The sequence below is a fragment of the Mytilus californianus genome, unplaced genomic scaffold, assembly GCF_021869535.1.
Source record: "Mytilus californianus isolate M0D057914Y unplaced genomic scaffold, xbMytCali1.0.p SCAF_9, whole genome shotgun sequence".
In the NCBI taxonomy this organism is placed as follows: Eukaryota; Metazoa; Mollusca; class Bivalvia; order Mytilida; family Mytilidae; genus Mytilus; species Mytilus californianus.
In genome coordinates, this window is record NW_026262745.1 from 3,469,953 (window position 1) to 3,494,520 (window position 24,568).

The 24,568-nt window shown below is 31.9% G+C and overlaps 1 protein-coding gene across 1 annotated transcript; it reads left to right on the forward strand.

Annotated features, from left to right (window-relative positions):
- Positions 1-1,983: 1,983 nt before the first annotated feature.
- Positions 1,984-24,499, forward strand: LOC127714874 (uncharacterized). The gene is made up of 5 exons (XM_052220909.1): positions 1,984-2,068; positions 7,784-8,411; positions 9,685-9,801; positions 19,768-19,822; positions 22,340-24,499. The coding sequence occupies exons 2-5, from the start codon at positions 7,788-7,790 to the stop codon at positions 23,167-23,169; spliced, it is 1,626 nt and encodes a 541-aa protein (XP_052076869.1). The 5' UTR covers positions 1,984-2,068; positions 7,784-7,787; the 3' UTR covers positions 23,170-24,499.
- The last annotated feature ends 69 nt before the right edge of the window (positions 24,500-24,568 follow it).

Here is a 24,568-nt window from a genome sequence, read left to right on the forward strand (position 1 = left end):
CAAACTTCCTCTGAGTCAGTAAAACCTGTGTTTCTTAAATATATCTGAATTATATCAACAGAGAATATAAGAAAAGTTTGTTATTAATCATGACAATACATAAGCAGTGACTGATGAGCTTATGATATATATGAACTCCTTTGAGATTCTTTGGTTTGATTTGGGTAATCATTTGGTAGTTGTAGTATTGTTCATGTTGTTGTAGTTCTGCCTTAATATTCATTTAACAGTGTTATAGTAAGATCAAATGTTAACAGATAAGGAGAATTGGATTTTTTTTTATAAGTTAAGCAATCATAACAATTTGAACAATGCTTTCAATTCTTAAAACAATTAAACCTTATTCATACTGATATATAGATATACTTTCTAAGTATATATTTCTTTCTTAAAACTGTTTCAAGTTGAGCTATCAAAACATTGTGAAAAATAAGATTAAGATTAATTGAAAACTTCTGATTCATTTCTACTGGTCAATTAATATAACCTTACCTTTAATGGAGATTCACTTTCCATCTTTCCCAACCATCATGTCATAGTAATGAAAATCTCTATGTTTTGAGCCCATGGTGACCTCTTCTCCGTTGACACTATATTGGATAATTCTATAAGAATGTACTCTGCATCATTGGGTTACTTTTACCACCAACCTGCAAGATTGTACGAAGTTATTAATTCAACATATACATGTTTGTACTCATGTTTGACAGGTCTTAATTGATATCTTATTACAATGTAGGCATTTGAGTACTTGCAAGTCTATGTACCACACCTTTTACATTTCTACAGTACATAGCTATCCATCATTTTCAACCTTTGAGGTAAGTTATATAAATCTTTTATAAAACCAAAGTAAACATGACCACACTTACTAAACAAATTCCCTTTTAATTATAACTCTTTTCAGGAACATGCCTTTAATAGTAATTGGTGCTAGACTAGCATCAGATTGGCATACATACCTTATCATGTAATCAATTAAAAATAATAAATAACATTGAATGGGAATCCCTGCAAATTTGCATATGGTTGAAGGTAGAATATTCAATTTAGTTGGGTTTTTTTTTTTATTGTTTTTGAATACCTGTCAAATGTTTATGCACTAAGGTCTTTATCATAGACAAATTTTTATACTAAATATGCCTGTCATCTTGTTCTTGCTCCTAACTTTGCATGGCATTTATTGTTGATGTGTATGTTTTTATTGTTACAATACGGCTCTTGAGAGCTGTTTCTAATTTTCCACAGTATTTATTGTTGATGTGTATTTTTTGAAGAGCTTGTGTTTTATTTGTTTGAACAAATCGGATTTTTTTCCTAATTAGAATATGGAAAATTGTTTATTATTTGTCTGCGAATATTGACATAAGACTCTATAAATTTCAAATCCCAGTAGGATTAACAATTTTCAAAATGTTTTCACCCTTGGATGAAAAATAAATACGGGGAAATTGGCCTGATATATTTCATTCTTTAATGCTAGTTGACCCATGTTTTAGAATACCTAGCCATGGAAGTATATTACTTCCATGACCTAACTTATGTGTTGTGGGATTGAATATCTTATTGAAAAGGTATAACTTTATACATTGTATATCAATAATATTCTTTTTGCCATGATATTTGTATATTTGCTGGTTACCAAGCATTAGAATAACTACTAAATGCATCTTATTGTTTCACGTATAGATGTATTTAGACCATTTAGAGGATATATCTAATAATTATTTATCTATTCGTGTTGACAAGTTAATTAAAACGCTGGTATAAACACATGTGTATTTTATATACCCTTTGTATGTTTCCAATCTTACTGTATATATTATTTCCTACATCATCATTGTGAACATATTGCCCCTAAAAAGCCCTTATTGGACCCCATTTGACAAAACTTGTGCATAATCTACTGTAAGAAAATCAATAACAAGATATCGTTTTACAGTATATCATGTGATTCATGTTTTAAAATAGCAAAGGGTATTCCATAGTAATATGGATTTCCACTGAAAGCAAAATTGGTTTTGTTTCTTATATCTACAAAATATTTACTAATTGAAAATGAAATAAGGTAAAGATTTGTAGAATTACAACTTGTTTCTTATTTTTTCTTTTTAATTTTTCAAAAATGTTAAATGACTGTTAATACTTATTAAAATGAATGATGTTATTGTTAAATCGTATTTAATATGAATTCAGTTATTGTTAAACCTTATTTAAAATGAAAGTAGTGATTGTTTATTAGTTCATACATCTGCTGAAACATCCTCCTTTCCTACCTTTTAAGATAAACCCATTTTTAGCTCACCTGGCCCCCTGGCCTAAAGGGCCAAGTGAGCTTTTCTCATCACTTGGCGTCCGTCGTCCGTCGTCGTCGTCGTCCGTCGTTGTCCGTCATCGTCCGTCGTCGTTAACTTTTACAAAAATCTTCTCCTCTGAAACTACTGGGCCAAATTAAACCAAACTTGGCCACAATCATTATTAGGGTATCTAGTTTAAAAAATGTGTCCGGTGACCCGGCAAACTAACCAAGATGGCCGCCATGGCTAAAAATAGAACATAGGGGTAAAATGTAGATTTTGGCTTATATCTCTGAAACCAAAGCATTTAGAGCAAATCTGACGGAATAAAATTGTTTATCAGGTCAAGAACTATCTGCCCTGAAATTTTCAGATGAATCGGACAACCCGTTGTTGGGTTGCTGCCCCTGAATTGGTAATTTTAAGGAAATTTTGCCGTTTTAGTTATTATCTTGAATATTATTATAGATAGAAATAAACTGTAAACAGCAATAATGTTCAGCAAAGTAAGATCTACAAATAAGTCAACTTGACCAAAGTGGTCAGTTGACCCCTTAAGGAGTTATTGCCCTTTATAATCAATTTTTAACCATTTTTCGTAAATTTTTGTAATCTTTTACAAAAATCTTCTCCTCTGAAACTACTAAGACAAATTTGACCAAACTTGTCCACAATCATCATTAGGGTATCTAGTTTAAAAAATGTGTCCGATGACCCCGCCCGCGAACCAAGATGGCCGACATGGCTAAAAAATAGTACATAGGGTAAAATGCAGTTTTTGGCTCATATCTCTGAAACCAAAGCATTTAGAGCAAATCTGACAAGGATAAAATTGTTCATTAGGTCAAGATCTATCTGCCCTGAAATTTTCAGACCAATCAAGCAACACGTTGTTGGGTTGCTGCCCCTGAATTGGTAATTTTAAAAATATTTTGCAGCTTTTGGTTATTATCTTGAATATTATTATAGATAGAGATAAACAGCAATAATGTACAGCAAAGTAAGATCTACAAATAAGTCAACATGACCAAAATTGTCAATTGACCCCTTAAGGAGTTATTGCCCTTTATAGTCAATTATTTACAATTTTCATAAATTTTGTAAATTTTTGTAAATTTTTACAAAATATTTTCCACTGTAACTACTGGGCCAAGTTCATTATAGATAGAGATAATTGTAAGCAGCAAGAATGTTTAGTAAAGTAAGATCTACAAACAGATCACCATCACTAAAACACAATTTTGTCATGAATCCATCTGTGTCCTTTGTTTAATATGCACATAGACCAAGGTGAGCGACACAGGCTCTTTAGAGCCTCTAGTTTTTCTATTTCTGGGATAATGAAATAGACTTTTTCAACAACTCTCGACACCGACTAATGACTCCTGCAGTTTACAGGTAAAATGAAGGGGTCGTCTCAAAATTAAAAAAATCGATGTTGCATTTTTTTGAGGAAAGAACATATTTCAAACAAATATGAATTATACCATTCTCTTTTGTTTAATATTATAATAAAATGTATTTATACAACATTTTACGTTGAATTTATTAAACATTCAAGGAAATAATTACTGCAATCATTTCACATTGTCATCTGCCTTTTTGAGTTTTTTTCTTGTTAAATTTTATGTGAGTATTTAGGGAGCAACCATTTAACTTTAAGGGAGGGGGGGGGGGGTATGGTTTTTTTGTCTGAGTCAGATTTCATTTTTAGTTTTTCGATGCTATCAATCAAATTTTTTCTTTTTCAAAATTTAACACTATAACGTATGAGGAAAATCTGGATTCAAAATAATTTTTTTTTTCATCTGCTAGACCACAAATTTTTTTTTTATCAAATTGGGGATCAGAATATTTTGTTAGGAAAAAACCACAACCCACCCTTTTGAAGTAAAATGGTCCTTCCCTTAGATAAGCGTGTCTGTCAACGCAGATTGTTCCAATATCGATAAATTCGTTTTTATAATGCTATTTATAAAATTTGCGGAAGGAACATATTTATAGTTGGTTCTTATGTTGTGCTGATAAACCATTGTTCCAGGTTAGGGGAGGGTTGAGCGCTCACAAAAATCTTTAACCCTGCCACATTCTTTATTTGCTTGTCACAAGTCAGGAGCCTGCAGTTCAGTAGTTGTCGTTGGTTCATGTCTGTCATATTTGTTTTTCTTAAATTGTTTTGTTATAGATTAGGCCGTTGGTTTTCTCAATTGGATTCTTTCATTTTTTTCATGTCCGGGCCTTTTATAGTCGATTATACGGTATGTGTTTTTCTCATTGTTGAAGGCCGTACGGTTGCCTATAATTGCTTAAATTCACTTCATTACAACTTTGGTGGATAGTTGTCTCATTGGCAATCATACCACACCTCCTTATGTTTATGTTGTAACAGGACTGTCGGTCCGTCCGCTAGAGTTTGTGTTTCTCAACCAGTCTTCACGTCACTTGTTGTACACATTCAATTTTGGGAGAGGTAAACGCTCATTGGTTTATAGGTCAACGGAAAAGGCTACATCGATAATTGAGTTACGAGGGACTACCCCGCTTCAAGATATCATATTAAAGATGATGTGTTTCCTTAATGAACTGGAAACATCAACGGCACCATTTTTTCACGTCCGCGCCACATGCTCAAATTGACAAGTATTGTCTCTTCAGTAATGCGTATGATATTTATATCTCAACAGAGCTTGTTGTCATTGCAGTGTCTTTTTGGACTGATTGACCGTTATAGATCGTCCGTGTCCCGAAAGACAACATAACTTGTCCCTTTGTCGGAGATTACTTTCCCTGTTCCCGAAAAATGACCTTCGTGGGTCTTGTAAGAAGCAAAAACTCTTAACCTGCCCCTTTTTAGGGAATAGCTTTGGTTTTCTACTCTTTTATTCTTTTTTCCCATGCATGATGGTTTTATAAATTTAATCTCTGACCATATATAGGGGAGCTTTAAATCCATTTATACTAGTTAAACCCCGCCGCATGTTTAATACGCATGAAACAATTCCTGAACAAGTAGGTCATTACAATTGATATTTTTGTCTCGATAGAATTTTTAGTTTACAATTTAATATTTTGACATTATGCTTCGCTCTCATATTTATTTCCTGTTTATTCAATTAAAGATAGTAACTTTTTTTCCTTTTCCCCTCTTTTGGGGTTAGGGATGGGGGTCTTTAACCAAAATACAGACCATGAGTCAATCTGAATATCTGTTTTATATGTTGCATTGTGTGATTTTATTTCCTACTGCGGAAGTCATAAATATAGCAAGAAAAGGGGGAAAAAAATACGATTTGAATCTGAATCTGAATCAGAAGAAATACCAAGTGCCTTTCAAAATCTTGGTATCTATTTTGTTGTGAATTTATTGTACTCCAGCTGATTCTCGCGAATGAGGTTCCTTAGGGCGAGGCAATATACAGCTTCCTCCTCTATCTCTGGGCAGCTACGGCATCTGGTTGCCGGCCGGGAGCAGGTCTAGCGATGGCACAGTAAACCGGATAATTTAAAGAGAAAGAGACGAAATTTAAACTGCATTGTCGCTCAATATCGATTTCAAGTTGAATATTAAATTGATGAATTTAAAAGGAATCATTTAAAGTAATGAGTACATTGAGGCATCCGAAGCCAAAATTAACAGACATTGTAAAAACATATACTGCCCTAGTCGACAGATATAAAACAATGATTAATTAAACATCTACTAGAAAATACAGGTTTGTTTTTTGTGTGTTTGTTTGGGTTTTTTTTTGTTTTTTTTTTCATTTTCCAACTCGACGTCTAAAAGAAATGAAACATTGAAGTCCTTCCTTTTCTTCATCGTCAATTCACAAATAAGTTTAATTTTGATAAGCAAATACTTTATAAACAAAATAAGGTAGGTACACATCAAATGCTTTTATACACGTCATGTTGAATAGTTCTCAGTAGCAATCTAAATAATCATATGCGATCAATAATATTTTTTTAAATTTCATTTTTGAGACGACCCTTCATATCTCACCTGTCGTAGTCGTTCTCAACTGTAGATGTAGACAATTGTTGAAAAGGTCTAATTATAGTACAAAAAGAAATAAATGAGAAACCGTACATCCCTTAGGTACATATATCAATTAAAACATCCCTTAGGTACAAATATCAATTAAATCATGTTGTTTTGCACACTATATAGAAAAAAAATAGTTCAGAAGCTCAGCTGCTACTCATATTTATGCCCCCACATGTTTTCACGTCATGATAACTGAAAGCAACATCCTAACTTGTAAATTGAACAAATTTAATTTGTAAAATAAAAGGGAATGAGGAAAAAAGAAGCCCTTTACATGCAATAATATCCATATGAGTTGTTTTTACAAGTCCTCTATACACAAAATGCTCCACTGAATTAAGATTTTCCTGATTCCAGATTGAACACAAGACATCCCGCACCCGAGGCAAGCATGCTACCACGAGACCACCAAGGCAGTTTAAAGAGTAGAAACTTCGTTCCAATTTGAAAATAATGGTGCTTTACGTCCTCGCAAAAATATATAATATGTTTTTTTCTAATGTTTGGGACAACTTTTCAAGATAGAGTACAATGACTTGCATGTTACCCTGATGCCCATTTTTAGCCATTTGGACCATGTTGATTGGCCTCCAAATTATCAGACAGAACTGTTGAACTAAATACTCTAAAACGTTTGTGGCCAAGTTTGGTTCCAATTTACACAACACTTCAGAGGAGGAGATTTAGAAAAAAGGATGAACTATAAAACAGCATATTGGTTTTTGGTAATAGTTTCAACTAAGGGCCACGTAAAACTATCAAGAACTAACCAAAAAGTTTGTTTCCAGAATAACATAATGATAAACATGTATAAGACTCAATTCCTTGGCCACAAAGTTAGAGTTATTGAAACAAATTAATACAGGGACCAATGCATAAACATCTCGGTCAAAAGTGAATACACATGCAAAACCAATATACTTTTTTATATTTTGTGGATTTTTCTGGAATCGCAATAATCGATCTTGCATTATGGTCCACTCTTCACAAATCTTAATAATAAATGCATACAATAATTTCTGAATTTACATTATTTTAATCATTTTCAAAGATATTAGTGTTGATAAAAATTACTTTTGCACAATTATATTAAAGTTGTAAACCACATGTGTTGATATCGAAAGCGGTTTTTTAGAAAAGTCTGTTTATTTCACATGTTATTGACCATTAACTTGGAACATCACAAACTCATTAATAAATACATTCTGTCAAATTAGGCAGTTTTTGCATTACTTAATTACAAGATCAAGATTTTGATGATCAAGATTAAAGAAAAATTAAGTAACAAGGGTAGATGGTCAGACAAATTAAATATAAAGTTTGCGTCTTGTAGTTTTATTCAGTTCTAGAATGACATTTTACCTGAAAACCTCTAGTATCTGTAATTGTATATAAATTATGTAATCCTATTTATCCTTAAATCATTCAATACTGTTTACAGAAAAATGGATAGTGGGGACAAGAGAAGGTACCTTGTTGTTGGATCAGTTATACTTGAAATTGTTTCTCCCCTTCTAAGAAAGAGGCTAGAAGACAACTACAAAAGTAAAGGATTTGGCTGTTTGCAAGATTTCACCAACAGTCTTCCTGTCAAACATATCCTATTTCATTTGCGTCACAAAAATAGCACATGCTGTGTTAATAAAACTAATTGTGTAAACCAGCAATCCCTTCCTCTGAACTATAGCCAGTGGAATCTGATTTACACTGCAGGATCAAAGAAACATAACTGTCATTGCAAATACACAGCCAACCCTATTTCCTTGAATGATCTTGACCTCACTTTGTTAACTTTGATTTTACTGAGTTGCTGTAACCTGTCATCAAATGAAGGTACGCTGATTTCTCACCTCCGTGAATTCAAGAACAACTATCTCAGCCACAACACACATGGTGCCATATCTGAGACTGAATACAACACACTCTGGACAGACTTGACAACATATGTACTAAAACTGGACCCAAGTAAACAAAATGACCTTGTTATAATACAAAACAGACCATTGGACAGCTCTCTGTGTGAAAAATATGTAACATGTCTTCTTGATGTACATGTAATACTTGAGAAGGTATGTATTTTCTTTGTTTATAAATATCAAGTTCTTATCATATTTATTTTTACCTATATTCTAAGTATTCGTAGTGCTTATTCCTAATCTTTAAGTAGGTACACTTTATCACACTTTAAATTTGCTGAGACATGTTAAACGAAGTCTTTCACATATAAATGACAATTTGTGTATGTAATGCATGTTGCTGTTACTGTTAAAAAGCTCTTTTGAATTTGATTTGTATAGTTTTTAAAATGTCATAAAAAAGGTCTTATTTTTTCTTATTTTAAAGCATTATATAAGTATTTATTCATAAAAAGACTTTCACATAATATTGACATCAAATCAGTTCCCTTACATATATTTTTAATAAATATAAACATAAGCAGACGGGTATGATTCAAAGAAGACAACTATCTACCAAAGTTCACATGAAGTGGATGCAAGCAATTATAGGCAATCGTACGGCCTTCAACAATTACAAAACTCATACCGTATAGTTAGCTATAAAAGGCTCTGACGTGAAAAATATAAAATAATTCAATTGAGATTACTAATGGCCTAATTCATAACAAAACAGTTTACAAAAAATAAATATGACAAACATGAACCAAAGACAACCGCTGAGCTACAGGCTACTGACTTGGAGCAGGCACATATAGAATATGGCGGGTTTAAACATGGTTGATGGCACAAAACCCCCCTAACCTGGGAAAGTGGTGTAAAAGTACAACATAATAACAAACTATAAAAATCAGTTGAAAAGGGCTTAACTCATCAGATCGATCCAACGCAGAAAACGTCTGATAAAAACAAAACACAGACTGGACGAGGCAGGGAATTTGTACATCCCTCACAACAACAAAAAAACACAAAATAAAAATCTCAGAGTACTCACAAGTCAATTAAATATAAGGATGCATTATGACTTGCAAATATGAGTTTGATAGAATTAACGTAGATGTAAAACTAGTTACAGGCCATATATATTGACCGATCAGCAGTATAGAAATTTACTCTCAATAATTACTACACAAGGAACATTCCTGAAACATTTTGCGTTTACTGGTGTCGTAGTTCTAAAGATGGAAATTAACATATGAGAATTTTATTTACCAGATATAAGAAGACGTGGTATGAATGCCAATGAGACAACTCTCCATCCAAGTCACAATTTGTAAAAGTAATGAATGTATGACTTATATATGTTATAAAAGTAAAATGCAAATAAAGACAGAGAATGCTATGTGTTATATGAAATTTCTAAGCTGTCCATTTTATTTTTTTTTAGATTGAAACAAAAATGGATGCAACAGCTGCTGAAATATGGACAAAAATTGGCAATAGTACTGCTGAATTACTGGCTACAATGGGTATCAATACTGTTATGTTGATGGCTAAAATAGAGGTATGATTCTGTATTAATAACGTACCTTGTTGGGTGAGTGGTCCTATTACTTCATCACAGTAGTAACTAGTGTGTCAACACTGTGAGAGTGAGTTTGCTTTGACAAGGTGCATTTCATTCCACACATTTTCATGTCCAGAGAAATCCGAGTCAAAACCCTGATCTGCCTATTATATATTAAATAATTCACTTCATAATGAACATGTGTACTAAGTGTTAAGTTATTGTGACGGCAAACAACCTAAAATCGAAATGTTAACCTGATATGAGACAGACAGACATACAGCAAGAACAGAAAACATAATGTCTCTCTACTATTGTCGGCCGGCCATAAGAAATGAAAGAGTATAATTAAAACTTAAGTTTTATTACAATCAGGTAGGTGCATTTAATTAGAACAATGTCAAGAAATTAAATAGTAAGGACATTTTTCTGACAATATTTCATAGTTAGCCCAACAATGTTTTTGATAAGGAAATGTCTCATTGATTGTAAATGGTCAGTGAACATGACCGTATTAGATAATACATTGTAATATTAGTGATAAACAAATCTAACGAAGCAAAAGTAAAGATGATTTCAATCAGATTTGGGTGACTGCTTATGATAAAATTGAGCCAATCTTATATAACCTCACCATGTGATTTAGGCAATATATTTCAGCCTCTAACCCGAATCTGCTTTTTTGCACTAATGGATCTCTACAATTTTGGAGGTTAGCTGATAGAGCTTTCAACACTTAGGCATTTTACTTCAAATTAAGTATATTGTCTGTCATGTTCTTCAGATTTAATTTGTTTTTAGTTTGAACCCAACTGAGAACTGTGAAAACTGAAATCGGCAAAAAATAACATTTTGTGTGGGTCAGCTTCGCTTCTCTGTTAGCCGTGGAGGTTTGGAACTTTTAATAGCAATATAAACCTGCGGTTATAACTACTTAACATGCTGGTCCAAGGACACAGTTATCGTCCTTTGGTTTTCGTTGTCTACAAATATAGTCCCTAGTGTGAACAGTGTATAACTTGCCTTTTTTTGGATACACTTTCCCAATTTATTTCTTGATATTTTATGCATGAAATATTGAGTAAGGGGATGAAATTACATGTTAAAAAAATTTGGGTGCTGAATCTTTATGTTAAGTAGTGATTTGGTCCAGTTAAAAAAGGTCAAAAATTAGAATGTCTGAAGCTGTCAAACTGAATTTTAGCCCCCTTAACACAGAATTGTCATATTTTGAGTTAGAGCTGGAAGAAGTTTCTATAATTTTGATATTATTTGTATCAATAGTAGTACACTACACTGTAAAAATCTTTTTGAGATAGAGCAGGTGCGATTTTTTTAATTTGAATTTATTGTCTAAAAGAAATGCACTACGAAATAACTGTGTTCTCGGGCCTAAGAGATGAATTCTGTAAATGTAGATTCTGTGCTTTGGCAACTTTCCTGAATGGTTTGCTGGTTTCAATTTGTCAAACTCAATAAAAGTAAAGGATTTACATCTTTGTTTGACAGAAATTCTGTTAAAATGTCCCATTTTGGCATTATACGGCTAAAATAAGCATTTTAAAGCAGTTTCCATTTTATGCCTAAGAGCCATGCTGACTTTCTATCTGAAAGCTTTTTATGTTCCTGATATTTGTGTTCCTATGCTTAAATCAAATTTAATTAACCATTTGTGAACTCGGAATCTAGAGAAAAGTAGATTATCACAGAAAAAATGTGCAGAATATTTGTATTTATGTCCCTGGTTAAACGGCCTGTTTGATGTATGTGAAATGTGAAGAGCTTTGTACATAAAATCTGTAGTCCATCGCAAATATTTCACTAAATCTGTAAAAAAAACACTTTACAATGATCAGTACACCCTATTCATTTCATATGCTACCATAATTTTCTTCTTTAGGATAGTAAGTGGTTCAAATATATGCCAAATGAGACTAAAACTACATGCAAGTTTTCCATTGAAAAGTGAAAAACTGGTCATCAGACCATACTGTCTGCAAAAAAAAGTTGAATTCAAGAGTCCTTTTGCAATTAGACTTCTTGTATCATGACATCTTAGCATAGAAATGAGCAAAAAGTAACAAATTTTTATTTCTTATAGCCTCTGTGTGCATTTTTATATGTAAATATGGGCTACGGCCTAAATCGACTCTAAATAATTCTCAGTCTTACATGGCCTAAGACCATTTTATACTCATGTGGTATGCTTTTTGTAACTTTTCTTAATATTCAAAGTACATTTAATATATATGGAAGAATATTGCATGGTTAGAAAACTTCAAAAACTTCAAATTGGTTGAAAAAAATGCATGTTTATGTAAGGCTTCCCTTAATTCGAAAATCTCTATTTTCAGGCACAGGCTCATATAAATTTGACTTTTGAATAACTGTAATAAATCTGATAAATCAAATGAGTGTTCCGTTGCTTTTAATACTTATTTTATTAAATTCAAGAGTATTTAAAAAGCAAATTTTTGCAATATTTAAATTTTTTAGGCCAAAATCTTGACAGCTGAAAATATTTGATTTAAACGTCAAAAATAAACATCCAAATTTCAATATTAAAATGGCCCTAGTTTCTATAATATATATCCTATGGCTATGAAACTTGGCCAACTATCTTATAATTGCCTAAACTTAGGTCATGCTAAGTTTTATTAAAATTGGTCAAGTCTTTCTATCCTATTAGGTTCAAGGACACAGTTATCGTCCTTTGGTTTTTGTTGTCTACAAATATAGTCCCTAGTGTGAACAGTGTATAACTTGCCTTTTTTTTTATACACTTTTCCAATTTATTTCTTGATATTTTATGCATGAAATATTGAGTAAGGGGATGAAATTACATGTTAAAAAAATTTGGGTGCTGAATCTTTATGTTAAGTAGTGATTTGGTCCAGTTAAAAAAGGTCAAAAATTAGAATGTCTGAAGCTGTCAAACTGAATTTTAGCCCCCCTTAACACAGAATTGTCAATATTTTGAGTTAGAGCTGGTAGAAGTTTCTATAATTTTGATATTATTTGTATCAATAGTAGTACACTACACTGTAAAAATCTTTTTGAGATAGAGCAGGTGCGATTTTTTTAATTTGAATTTATTGTCTAAAAGAAATGCACTACGAAATAACTGTGTTCTCGGGCCTGCTTTTGCCAATGACTCATACAAGTAAAAAATAGGCAACTAGAGACTCGAAAGAGCCTGTGTTGTTCATCTGGATCAATGTGCGTTTTCGACAATGGCCACTCTCCACCATTTAAGACCAGAATATCATTCATGACTTAATTCTCTTTCTCGTTGATCTTATCAAACTAGAGACTCTAAAGACCTGTGTCGCTCACCTAGGTATATGTGCATCTTGAACAATGGACACTCTTAAAAAAATGTGGAATAGCATAGAGTGCATGACACAAAACTCTTGTTTGTGATCTTTTATTGCTGATCACTTTTACTGTTTACAATTTATATCGATCTATTTTAGTTTTTATCCAAAACAAAATAAGGGTATAAAAACCAATCGTTTAAGGGCAATCACTTCTATACTTTTTTCATACTGATCAATGATCAGTCATTTTTACTATTTAAAGAGTCTTTCTATCTTTTATAAACAAAATCATCATTTTTACTATTTAAAGAGTCTTTCTTTCTTTTATAGTTTTCAAGATAATAGGCCAAAAAGCGACAATTGGTAAAAATCTTTATGAAAGAACTAGAACTTCAATTAGGAGTCTACTGACAATTCTGATCTGTTGATTTATTTGTAGATCTTGTCTTGCTGATTATATTTGCTTTTTAAAGCGTCTATCTATCTATAGTATATTTTCCAAGAAATTGCCAAAAACATTAAACATCGGTTAAATTTTTTTATTAATGAGCAATTACTCCAAAAGGAGCCGTTTCATTTATAGATCGTGTGAAGCTGATCATTAGTAATGTTTAAAATTTATATCCATCTGTTTCAGTTTTTAAGATATTCGACGACAACGCAAAACAATATGATAAAAATCATCAATAAAGTGAGAAAAAAAAATCTAATAAGGAGTCGTCTGATAATTTTGGCCGTCTAAACGTATTTGTAGATCTTGTCTTGCTGATCATTTTTGCTATATAAAGTAACTATATATCTATCATGTCTACTGTAGTTTTTTTTAAAGCACAAAACTTGGAAAAGTCTTCATTTAAAGGCAACAACTCCAATCAACAGTCATCTGACGGTTTTTGTTATGTCAACTCATTTGTAGATCTTGACTTGTTGGTCATTTTGGCTCTTTACAGTTTCTTTTTATCTATTATAGTTTTTATTGTCGAGCCTGCGACTTCTGTTACAGAAAGCTCGACATAGGGATAGTGATCTGGCGGCGGCGGCGGCGGCAACGACGTTGTCTAACTTCTTAAAAGCCTTATATCTTAGAAGGTGGAAGAAATGGATGCTTCATACTTTGTATATAGATGCCTTATGTTATGAAGTTTCCGTCTGTCATATTTCCAATGTCTTTGACCTCATTTTCATGGTTAAGTGACTACTTGAAAAAAAGTTAAGATTTTTTGTAATGCTAATTTCTCTCTTATTATGAGTAATAGGATAACTATATTTAGTATGTGCGCACCTTGCAAGGTCCTCATGCCCGTCAGACAGTTTTCATATGACCTCGAACTCATTTCATGGATCAGTGAACAAGGTTAAGTTTTCGTGGTCAAGTCCATATATCAGATACTATAAGCAATAGGTCTAGTATATTTGGTGTATGGAATGATTGTAAGGCGTACATGGCCAACTGGCATGTGTCATCTGACCTTGACCTCATTATCATGGTTCAGGGGTTAAATTTAAGTTTTTGTGTTTTGGTCTTTTTTTGGCATACTATATACAATAGGTCAATTATATTTTGTAAATGGAAATATTTTACGATGTACATATCAGTCTTGACCTTTACCTCATTTTCGTGGTTCATTGGTCAGTGTTAAGTTTTTGTTTTATGGTTTGTTTTTCTTAGATTATAATCAATATGTTTGTTGTATGGAATGATTGTAAGGTGTATATGTCTGTCTGGCAGGTTTCATCTGACCTTGACCTCATTTTCATGGTTCATTGGTCAATAATAAGTTTTCATGGTTAAGATTGTTTCTTAGATACTATAAGTAATAGGTCAACTTATTTGGTGTATTGAATGATTGTAAGGTGAACATATATTTCCGGTTTGGTTTATCAGATCTTGACCTCATGTTCATGGTTCATTGATCAATCTTAAGTTTTCCTTGGTAAGTTTGTTTCTCAGGTACTGTATGCAAAAGGTCAACTATATTTAAAGCATGTAAAGGTTGTAAGGTGTATAGTTCTATCTGGCAGGGCTCATCTGACCTTGACCTCAATTTCATGGTTTATTGATCAATGTTAAATTTTCCTGGTTAAGTTTGTTTCTTAGATACTATGTGCAATAGGTAAACTATATTTAAAGCATACTTGGTGTATGAAATGATTGTAAGGTATACATGTATTTCCAATTTGGTTTATTTGACCTTGACCTCATTTTCTTGGATCATGTTAAGTTTATGTGATAGTTGCAGTAAAGCTTTATATTTAGGACTATCAACATAAAATCAATGGTCAGTAAGGAATGCGAGACATTTCAGTGTGTGCTCCCTTCTTAAGATGTAGACAAAAAAGCAAAAAATAAGTAAAGGTAAAAATCGTCATTAAAGAGCAATTAATTCAATAAGGAGTTATTATAAAAAGTCATCTGATAGTTTTGACTTAAATAGACAGAAGGTATATCTCAACGTTTTTATCATTTCTGCCCATGTCAGATTTTCTCTATTCATATCGGTTTTCAAGATAATAGACAAAACTTGCATGTTATCCTTATGTTCTATATTTAGACATGTCAGCCATCTTGTTTGACAAGCGGGATCATCCAAACCATTTTTAAAACTGGATACCCCAATAATGATTGTTGCCAAGTTTGGTTAAATTTGGCCAAGTAATTTTACAGAAGATTTTTGTTAAAGTTAACGGAGGATGATGACAGACGACGGACAATGGACGACAGACGCCAAGTGATGAGAAAAGCTTACTTGGCCTATAGGCCAGGTGAGTCAAAAAGAATAAAATTGGTAAAAGTGGTCATTTAAGGGCATTTACTACATGAAGAAGTCGTCTAACAGTTTTGAAGTAGATAAACAGCAGGTAGATCTCAACATCCTGGACATTTCTGCCCCTGTCAAATGTGTTCTATTTAATGTGGTTTTCAAGATAAAAGACAAAACTAGCATTTTACCCCTATGTTCTACTTTTAGCCAGTGTCATCGGACACATTTTAAAACTAGATAACCACTGTGGCTAAGTTTGGTTAAGTTTGGCTCAGTAGTTTCAAAAGAAAAACATTTTGTAAAAGTAAACGGACGCCGACAGTTATAGTGCGGACACGAAAAGTGGATAGACGGGCAAGAGTAACACGTAATGCCCCCATTGCCTACAGAAGGGGTATAATTAAATTTACGGTACAGTGACAGAGGTTTGTGTAAATAAACAGTATTTTTAGATATTTTATCTTTTTTTCTGTTATCAAAAATATTCAATTATCTATCAAATAAAGATTATAATCATCACAACAAGACTTTTTTCACCTTTATTATATATATATATATATATATATATATCTATGAATATATATATATCCACACTTGAAGAATTTCATCAAATTTGAATACCACTCTTCTAGGCAAAAGGCACTGAGTGATACCCCTGTCCGTCCTATTTTTGTTTTTACACTCTCCCTTTAGTTTTCTGCATCCAAAATTTATAGAACTTATACACAATTCTTAGAACCATAACTCAAAGACAAAGTTTGAATTTGGGTAGCGAGTGACTAACCACTCTAGAGTTATGCCCCTTTATAAGTTGGAAAATTGCTAATATTTTCGTTTCCACACTCTAACAAAAGTTTGCCTCTGCATATTTTATCATGTTTATGAAACTAACTTATTACACAAGAAATACAAAAAACAGTGGCAATATGAAGATAATACACAGCATAAACATACCTAAAACTAGAACAATAAAACTCTTTAAAAACTAGCAGTGACATCAAATGCTCTCAAAAAGAATTTTCACATATATATCATAAGCAAGCATAAGCGGGGACATTCGTGTCTTCAGACACATTCTACTTTTATTTCTAACATATTTTGTGAAATCACTGATGGAAACATTGGAAGAATTGAGTGTATATTTTCAATCATATTACACTCTTCCATTGTTTTGATGGTGCAGTACAAGAACAACTTGCTATAGCACTATTGCATATTTACAAGTAACATTATTACAGAATTTTTGAAAGATTAGCATTTAATCCACTGAAGCTCATAAGAGGTCAATGTCGGAGGTCACTTAATTTGAATATAAACTTCCTTTTAATTACATCTAAATGCATGTATTCATATTTTTTAAGCAAAAGAAATGACCTAATACAAATAATCATTTCAGTTTCTCAGTAGACAGGTGACCAATGGTCACAGAGACTTAAATTAGGTCCTTTTTTTTACTTCCCAAAATTTACCTGTGAATAGTTGGGTTTTTTTGGGGCTCGGCTGGGGCATTTCTATGTTTAAACATGTATACATGTACTTATGTTCTCACTCCTAAGGGTAGCTTATTGGTTTTGATAAACAAAAGATATATATGACATTGAAAATGCATGGTTGTAGGGTTGCAATGGGTTATTTTCACATTAATAATCTTTATTCTATTGTCAAAAGATGAAGAATTCTAATTTGTTTTGGCAAGTTTTTTTAATGTTTTAATTTACAGAAAGATCACTAATTTTTTTAAAATTCTATGACATACATATAATGGAAAGAAAGAGAAATGTTTTAAAAAGGATATCTATTTAATTTGATTTTATGTTTACCAGGAGCAGGTTTTCCAAGAAGATAAATTTAAGACAATTTTCCTATTTTTTGTTATAATTAGGGTAAATATTTCATATATATATATATATATATGGGTAAAGGATTAAATCTATCATATGTATAAAGGTATAACAAAAATACCGAACACCCAGGCAATTCTAAAAGGGGAAGTCCATAAAATCTGACAAAATCAAAAGATATCAATCAACGGAACAAGTGAAAAACAACTGCTATATTCATGACTTTGTTACACAGGGATTTTCCAAAGAAAACGCTGGGTTAAAACAATTTGTTTAGCTAGCTAAACATCCCATTTGTATTGCAGTTGTTTATAGTTCCTATATGTATATCATTTTAAAGAAATGCATATTAAATACCTATGTTAGCCATCTGTAGGAATACAATCACTAATTCATAGCCCCATTGGTTTTTACGTTAAATTATGCGATTTAAAACATTAATGGATACTTTATCTCAAGTTCAAATAAAGTGGCAGTCATGTCATGGGCAGCCAACAAGGCAAATGTGCCCTCCTATTATAATTTCATATATTTTGTTTTATTATTCAAAAGAAACTTTCAACAAATGTTCAACAGTGATCCCATATTCTTCAGCTTTCATTTGTACCAACATTTTCTTAATATTTTGCCTACTGACAAAGTTACAGTTATGCGCAGGATTAATTTTATTTAAAATATGTACTACTTTCTTGTGAGTCTTTCTGACCGAGCCCGAATTAGTGGTTTTATACCTGTACAATTACACATTATCTAATAACGCTGATCAAACATATATCTGATACTAATGAGGCAAAGGATTGCATGAGTATGTGTGGTCTGCCATGTTATGTATTAAGTAAATAGTTTTACAGTAAAATGTAATTTTGTAAATTATGATAGGCATTAAAGAGGAAAGGTCTACTCAGGTATATACAATTCCAATTATTGCTCCATTGTGTGTAATTGTTCCTTGATCATGACAGTTGTCAATCATACTGAAATTGTATCAATATTCCTATTTAATTAAAAAGACGAAACTAACCAGCAAATTGAAAATGTAATGACTTATTCCTGAAAAAATGCTCATAATTAAGATATAAACCTTTTTCCTTTACAGTTATTTTGGGCATATGTACGCAGACTATTTGTAGGACAATGGTGTTGTTTAAAAATTCCATTATTCTAGGCCTTTTTGTTTTCCACATAATTATTCTAACCAATAATTAACAGGTTCTAGGTCGAATCCGATTCGGATATCGATACCAATAGTATATGTCACATTTAGTTTCCGGTTGTAGTAAGAAAACCAGGACGGGTCCAAACAGAAAGAATTTGAAAGCAATACGAATACTAAAAACCAGGCTAAAGATAAAGTGTATGTACCTTAATTCAGCCATGGACCCACAATGCCGAAGGTGTGCTCTGGTTTACTCTTTAAATGATTAAAACCATATTTAACATGTTTAAGAGATTACATTTAGAAACCAATGAATAATTTGATGCTACATAGAGCTTTTCTTAACAACTATGGCCTTGTTTTTTGTCTAACTGACCCTTCTCTATATCTTGCTTTTTTTAGTATAAGCGACCTTGAAATTTGACCTATTTACTTTCCAATGTAATGGGCTTCTTTCTTATAATTTCCATGCGTATAACTTTTATTCCAATCAAGAAAGGGAAACTGAAGTCACCATTTTGAACGAAGTATTTTAGGAAAGATCGATAGACTGAATGAAGGACATGAAGGATGGACATATCAAATATTTACCTTTAAAAAAGTTTCCTTAGAGAAGCATACTAAATGTCCTATTTAAGGCAATTCTTATGATATATTCCAGTACAAATCCACTCTTTTCAAATCCAAACATTAAACAAAAATGCACATGCCAAACAGACAGTTAATCCTTATTCAAAGTATTGGAAAGCAGAAAGTAGGTGTTTGACAGATACAGCTGCTTACAATAGATGAAGTCAACAGATGAATTGACAGACAATGTGAATGCAATATGGTTCCAATAGTTGATCGAGGACAAAAAAAAACATATTATTTTCTGTTTTCAGGAGATGTTACACCATAGGATCTGTCAGAGATGTAAAAGAAACATTAATGACCAAGGTAGGGCAGACAATAATTATAAGTAATCTGTTTACAACTCAAATGTATTATACATATATAAACCTTAATGTTGAATACGGAAGAAAACATAAATCTTATCAAATAAATATGTGTATTTTTAAGATGGCATTATATTTTCATTGATTAATTGATTGTTGCTTGCTTAATGTCCACTGGTCATTGTTACTTTGAATTTCAGTCAGCTGATATATCAAAATCATAAAGAACAAACAAACTTATATAAATGAAAAAGAATGTGTCTCCTTGGGGTATTTCTTAAGTTCAGACTTAAGTCTTTTCTATTAAGACACAAATCTCTATAGCTTAGTTTTGAGCAACTAATGCATAGAATAAACTATAAAGACACTTTTCTCTATAAGTCGCTTTAGATAACATTGCAACTCAAATTTGTCATTCAGAAACCATACGTTTAGATATATCCATATTATCAAGGGTCATTTAGGTACTTTTGACATTTTCAAAGGTCAAAGGTCATAACTCCTGAAAAATAAATTATCAAATCAGTCAAATTTGACATTACTTGTGTCAAGTGAACCCTAACAAATTATCAAATTTCAAATGATTTTGTCACGGTTACTAAAGTTTTCACGAAGACACCAAAATTGAGCTATTTTCCTATTAATCAAGATTATCAAGAGGCATAAAAAGAAAAAAGTGAAATACTCTAGGTCAATCTAATTTTAAATCTATGATTAACGGTCCCTTTATAATTTTCTATATATCGAATGATTTGGTCGATGACTTCTGAGTAATTGCCTTGAAACTAGGGATTTATCGAGTACTCTAGTACTTGACTTTTGCTCGATAGTAACTAGTATCAAATATGTTGCACTTTGTAAATACAGCTGTTTCACAAACCACGCCTCTTTTTGGGAAATGTTAATATTCATAGATATTTTGTTGTGTTTACGTACTGGTTCCAAGATATGATCTCTATGTTTCATCTAATAGAGACATAACTTGGAAATGTTACCAGTATAAAAACACACGGTAGCGGCGAAAATTAAATTCTGAGGAAGACCCAAAGTAAAAGAAGGGTTAGCACAGAATTTTAGTATAAGTTTAACTCTTAGAAGTTCGGGCCATATAAATGTTGAAAATATGCCACACATCCCTATGTTTTGACCTTTGAATAAAATAGTAATGCATATCAACTTTCCATTCTAGGATATATTTTTTTACGAAACTTCATTGTGAAATTGACAAAGGTTTAGTCAGAAAGGGTGTTTCTATGGGAAATTGCATTGCCTATTTTTACAGAAGTGCAACCCAATACAGAAATGATACCAAACTAATTCGTTTTTGTTTTGTAAGGACATTGTTATTTCATAAAATAGATTTTTTCAAGAGAAAACATCGATCACTTCTAATCATCTGGCCTAAGCGAATGTGTTTTTTTACAATTTCAAAATGTACTTGTTGTTTATTCTGTCTGGCTTGGTTATGATTTATAGTCTAAAGCTGTTTATCAAATTATTGATTGGATTATTGTTTACTCAATTATGTTGGTAAATGAGCTATTAATCATGGTGGATAACTTAAGAGACTATTATCGTGTCCCATATAATAATGTAGAGGGTTTAACATACATTAAGCAACATCCAACAAAATGTAAAAAGCGAACATTTGTGTTCCAATTTTGTAGATATATCGCTCTTTAACACCAACATTACTCGATTAGTGATTGTTTACCAAATTGACATCCATATTTGAAACAAGGGACGTAACTCTGAAAAGGCAACGGACGGTGAAAACAGTTTAATTCAAACTGCAACAGCAGTCCCTAATAGCTTTCAAAATTTTGAATCATTTAGTGGAAGTTTACTCAAAATTTGCTGGGGAATAAACATATGGGGTAAATATTAGCCGTAAAGCTATATGAAATTCAAAGTTTAGTAATTGTCACAAATATTTCAAAATGTAATTATGTACGCATATCTATCAAATTCTAAGTCAATAAGTTATGACATTTATATTCAGTCAGAAATGATGCCATTGATGTCAATGTGACATCATAATTGTACACTTAAATTATGCATACATGTATCTTAATTTTGACATTTTTGCCAGATATAAGTTAAGTTTTTGCTGTAGATTATATATGACACAGGCTATAAACTAATTAAATGTTCATACCATTGAAGCTTTCTAAAACAAATAGTGAACAGTGAAAAAGTATGTTTTATTTCAAATTATTTAGTGTTTAGATAGACGAAAACAAGTTTAGGACAATGTTTAGGCTTTCATTGCCCTACCCCTTTTTGATACATTTGTATGTTATACAAAACAAACATTACAATTTCATTGATAGTTTCTATATCTTACCATTTATCATTTTGAGAGTCCTAATCTCCTTTTGATACATTCATTTGATTATCTATATTTAGTATTTTTCAATCACTGTCACTATAAAAGAATGAAAGAGGCAGTTGTATTAAACATATCAAATGTAATGTGTTGAGTTATTTTCATGTTACTTGTCAATGCATTTTTCAGACAAACCGGGAGGACCTATACAGCCATATAAACTAGGACAGTCAATCTTTACACTACATCATCAGACAGACTTGACATCAGTGCTTGCTCATGACTGGTTGTTTAGCTTGATCGGAGGATTTGTACCAGATATAGTGATGATGGATGATGGTAGACTGGTGATACGTTTACCTCACCAGAACAGAATTCTAATCTGTAATACAGATGGATCAAAACTAGACTGTATTCATGTACAGGGTCAACCACTTTATGTGACAGCATTCAACAACTCTACAGTAGCTGTTACACTAGACTGGAAAGAGTGTATAGAGATGTATGACATTAACAGTAAACTCAAACTTAAATCAATACCAGTACCTGAAATGAGGTGTGTAAGTGACATTACAACTATAAACAACAAGTTAGTTGTATGTGGTGACAACTGTCTACAGATCATAGATGATCAGACAGGAGAGGTGGTACAGACAATACAGACTGACCGTCATCCTTTCAGGGTACATGGTTCTGGTGACAGAATATTCTACTTTGATCACCCCATCAATAACAACAAGACGATGTACTGGTACAGTTATACTGATGAGAGACATCACACTCTTACATTACCCTCACCACCCAGGGGTATCACTACACTACAAGATGAAAGCCTGTATGTGGGATGTAAGGATGAATCAGTACAACATGTGTCTGCTGATGGTAAACAATATAAAACTGTTACAACAAAGGGAATGAAAGAACTGAAATGTCCTTGGATGCCATATAATTCAAAGCAAAGAAAACTCGTCATACTAGGTGACCAAATGAAAATAATCAAAGTATTCCATGAAAATTAGTACTGTGTAACAGTCTTGCATTAACATTTATAAATTATTATACATAATATACTTTTAAAAATAGAACATTGTACTTAATGAACTCATTAGTACTCTGCTTTGACATTACATTTGCTGCTGAGATTCTTTCATCAATTTCTTTCTAATTTTGTTGTAAAAATCTTGATTTGCAATTTTAAATTATCCAAAATCTGGATGGACTGATATTAGTATGTATTACACATCCGTTGTTATGAAGAAAATTTATTCGAAAAAGTCAAACTTAAACGATATGTCAGATCCAGAGCCATGTTACCATAGGCTATGTATATATATTGAAGTTTTCATACATTTAGTTAAGAGTAAAATCTAGTGGGGGTTCTTTAAGGGTATAATGGTTCAATTTAAATGAGGTTTATGATTATTAGTAGTTTTAGTAAGTTTTGTATTCTGAATTAACCAAATGTAATTTAAAAGAAAAGAACAATACCTTTTCGCTTTTAAAAGTAACAAAAAATCTATTTGCTATAATATTACTGCTACTTAAGAAAATCAAACTTTGGAATATCTGTAACCAAGGTGCTGATGTCAGGGTAAAAGTTATTTTGAGGGGGTATATCTATTAAAAAAATGTTGTTGTATATAGTTATTAGAACACTATAGGGACAAGGGCTTCGTTTTTTAAATTGTGACTTCTTTAATGAGCTGAATATAGTTTTATACAAAACATAAAAAAGACTGATGTCTATTCAAGTATAAAAAGAAACTGTGAATAGAAGCCTAAGTTTCAATATTTGCTTTACTTCTATAAATTTTTAATGCAGTATGTTTCAATTGGCATATTCGGTGATATTTTGCTTTGTTCACTGTTTTCGTCAGAAGAATTTTCGATAGAAGGTCATTTAATGTTTAATTAGTTTAACTATTAACACTTAACATTTTAGGTTAGTTTCATAATTTACCAGTGATGATTAATTCTACTTTGGAGTTCAATTTTTACTTATTTGCATGTAGTAAGTGAATGCTATGAAATATATGTAACATTGAATATCAAAATTACTACTGCTTTACACATTGGTTTAGCTGCTTTAAATATTTTTGATAAAGGTGTATCTAATAATTAAGTGTTGACTTTGGTTTTTTTAAATCAAAGCCCGAAAGAACTTATTTTGACTGTAATCAACACTTGTAATTATATATTTCCATAAACTTGGGAAAGGTCTTTCGATTGTGATCTGATAATGTTTTTTTACTCCACCTGTTTGAGTTGGATTTTATATTCTCTTGCAACACACGGAAGAGATTTTTGACACATGATTTACAGTGATTCATTTTTTTACCATTGACTCTGCAAAACTAAATACTTATCCCTATATGAATTATCTCCAATGAACAATGTCTTCTTACTATCACTACTCCT

Excerpts from the sequence above, each read along its gene's own strand:
- LOC127714874 (XM_052220909.1), top strand. The coding sequence starts at position 7,788 with ATGGATAGTGGGGACAAGAGAAGGTACCTTGTTGTTGGATCAGTTATA. Across the intron at positions 8,412-9,684 it reads TACATGTAATACTTGAGAAG|ATTGAAACAAAAATGGATGC; the intron begins GTATGTATTTTC and ends ATTTTTTTTTAG. Across the intron at positions 19,823-22,339 it reads AAGAAACATTAATGACCAAG|ACAAACCGGGAGGACCTATA; the intron begins GTAGGGCAGACA and ends TGCATTTTTCAG.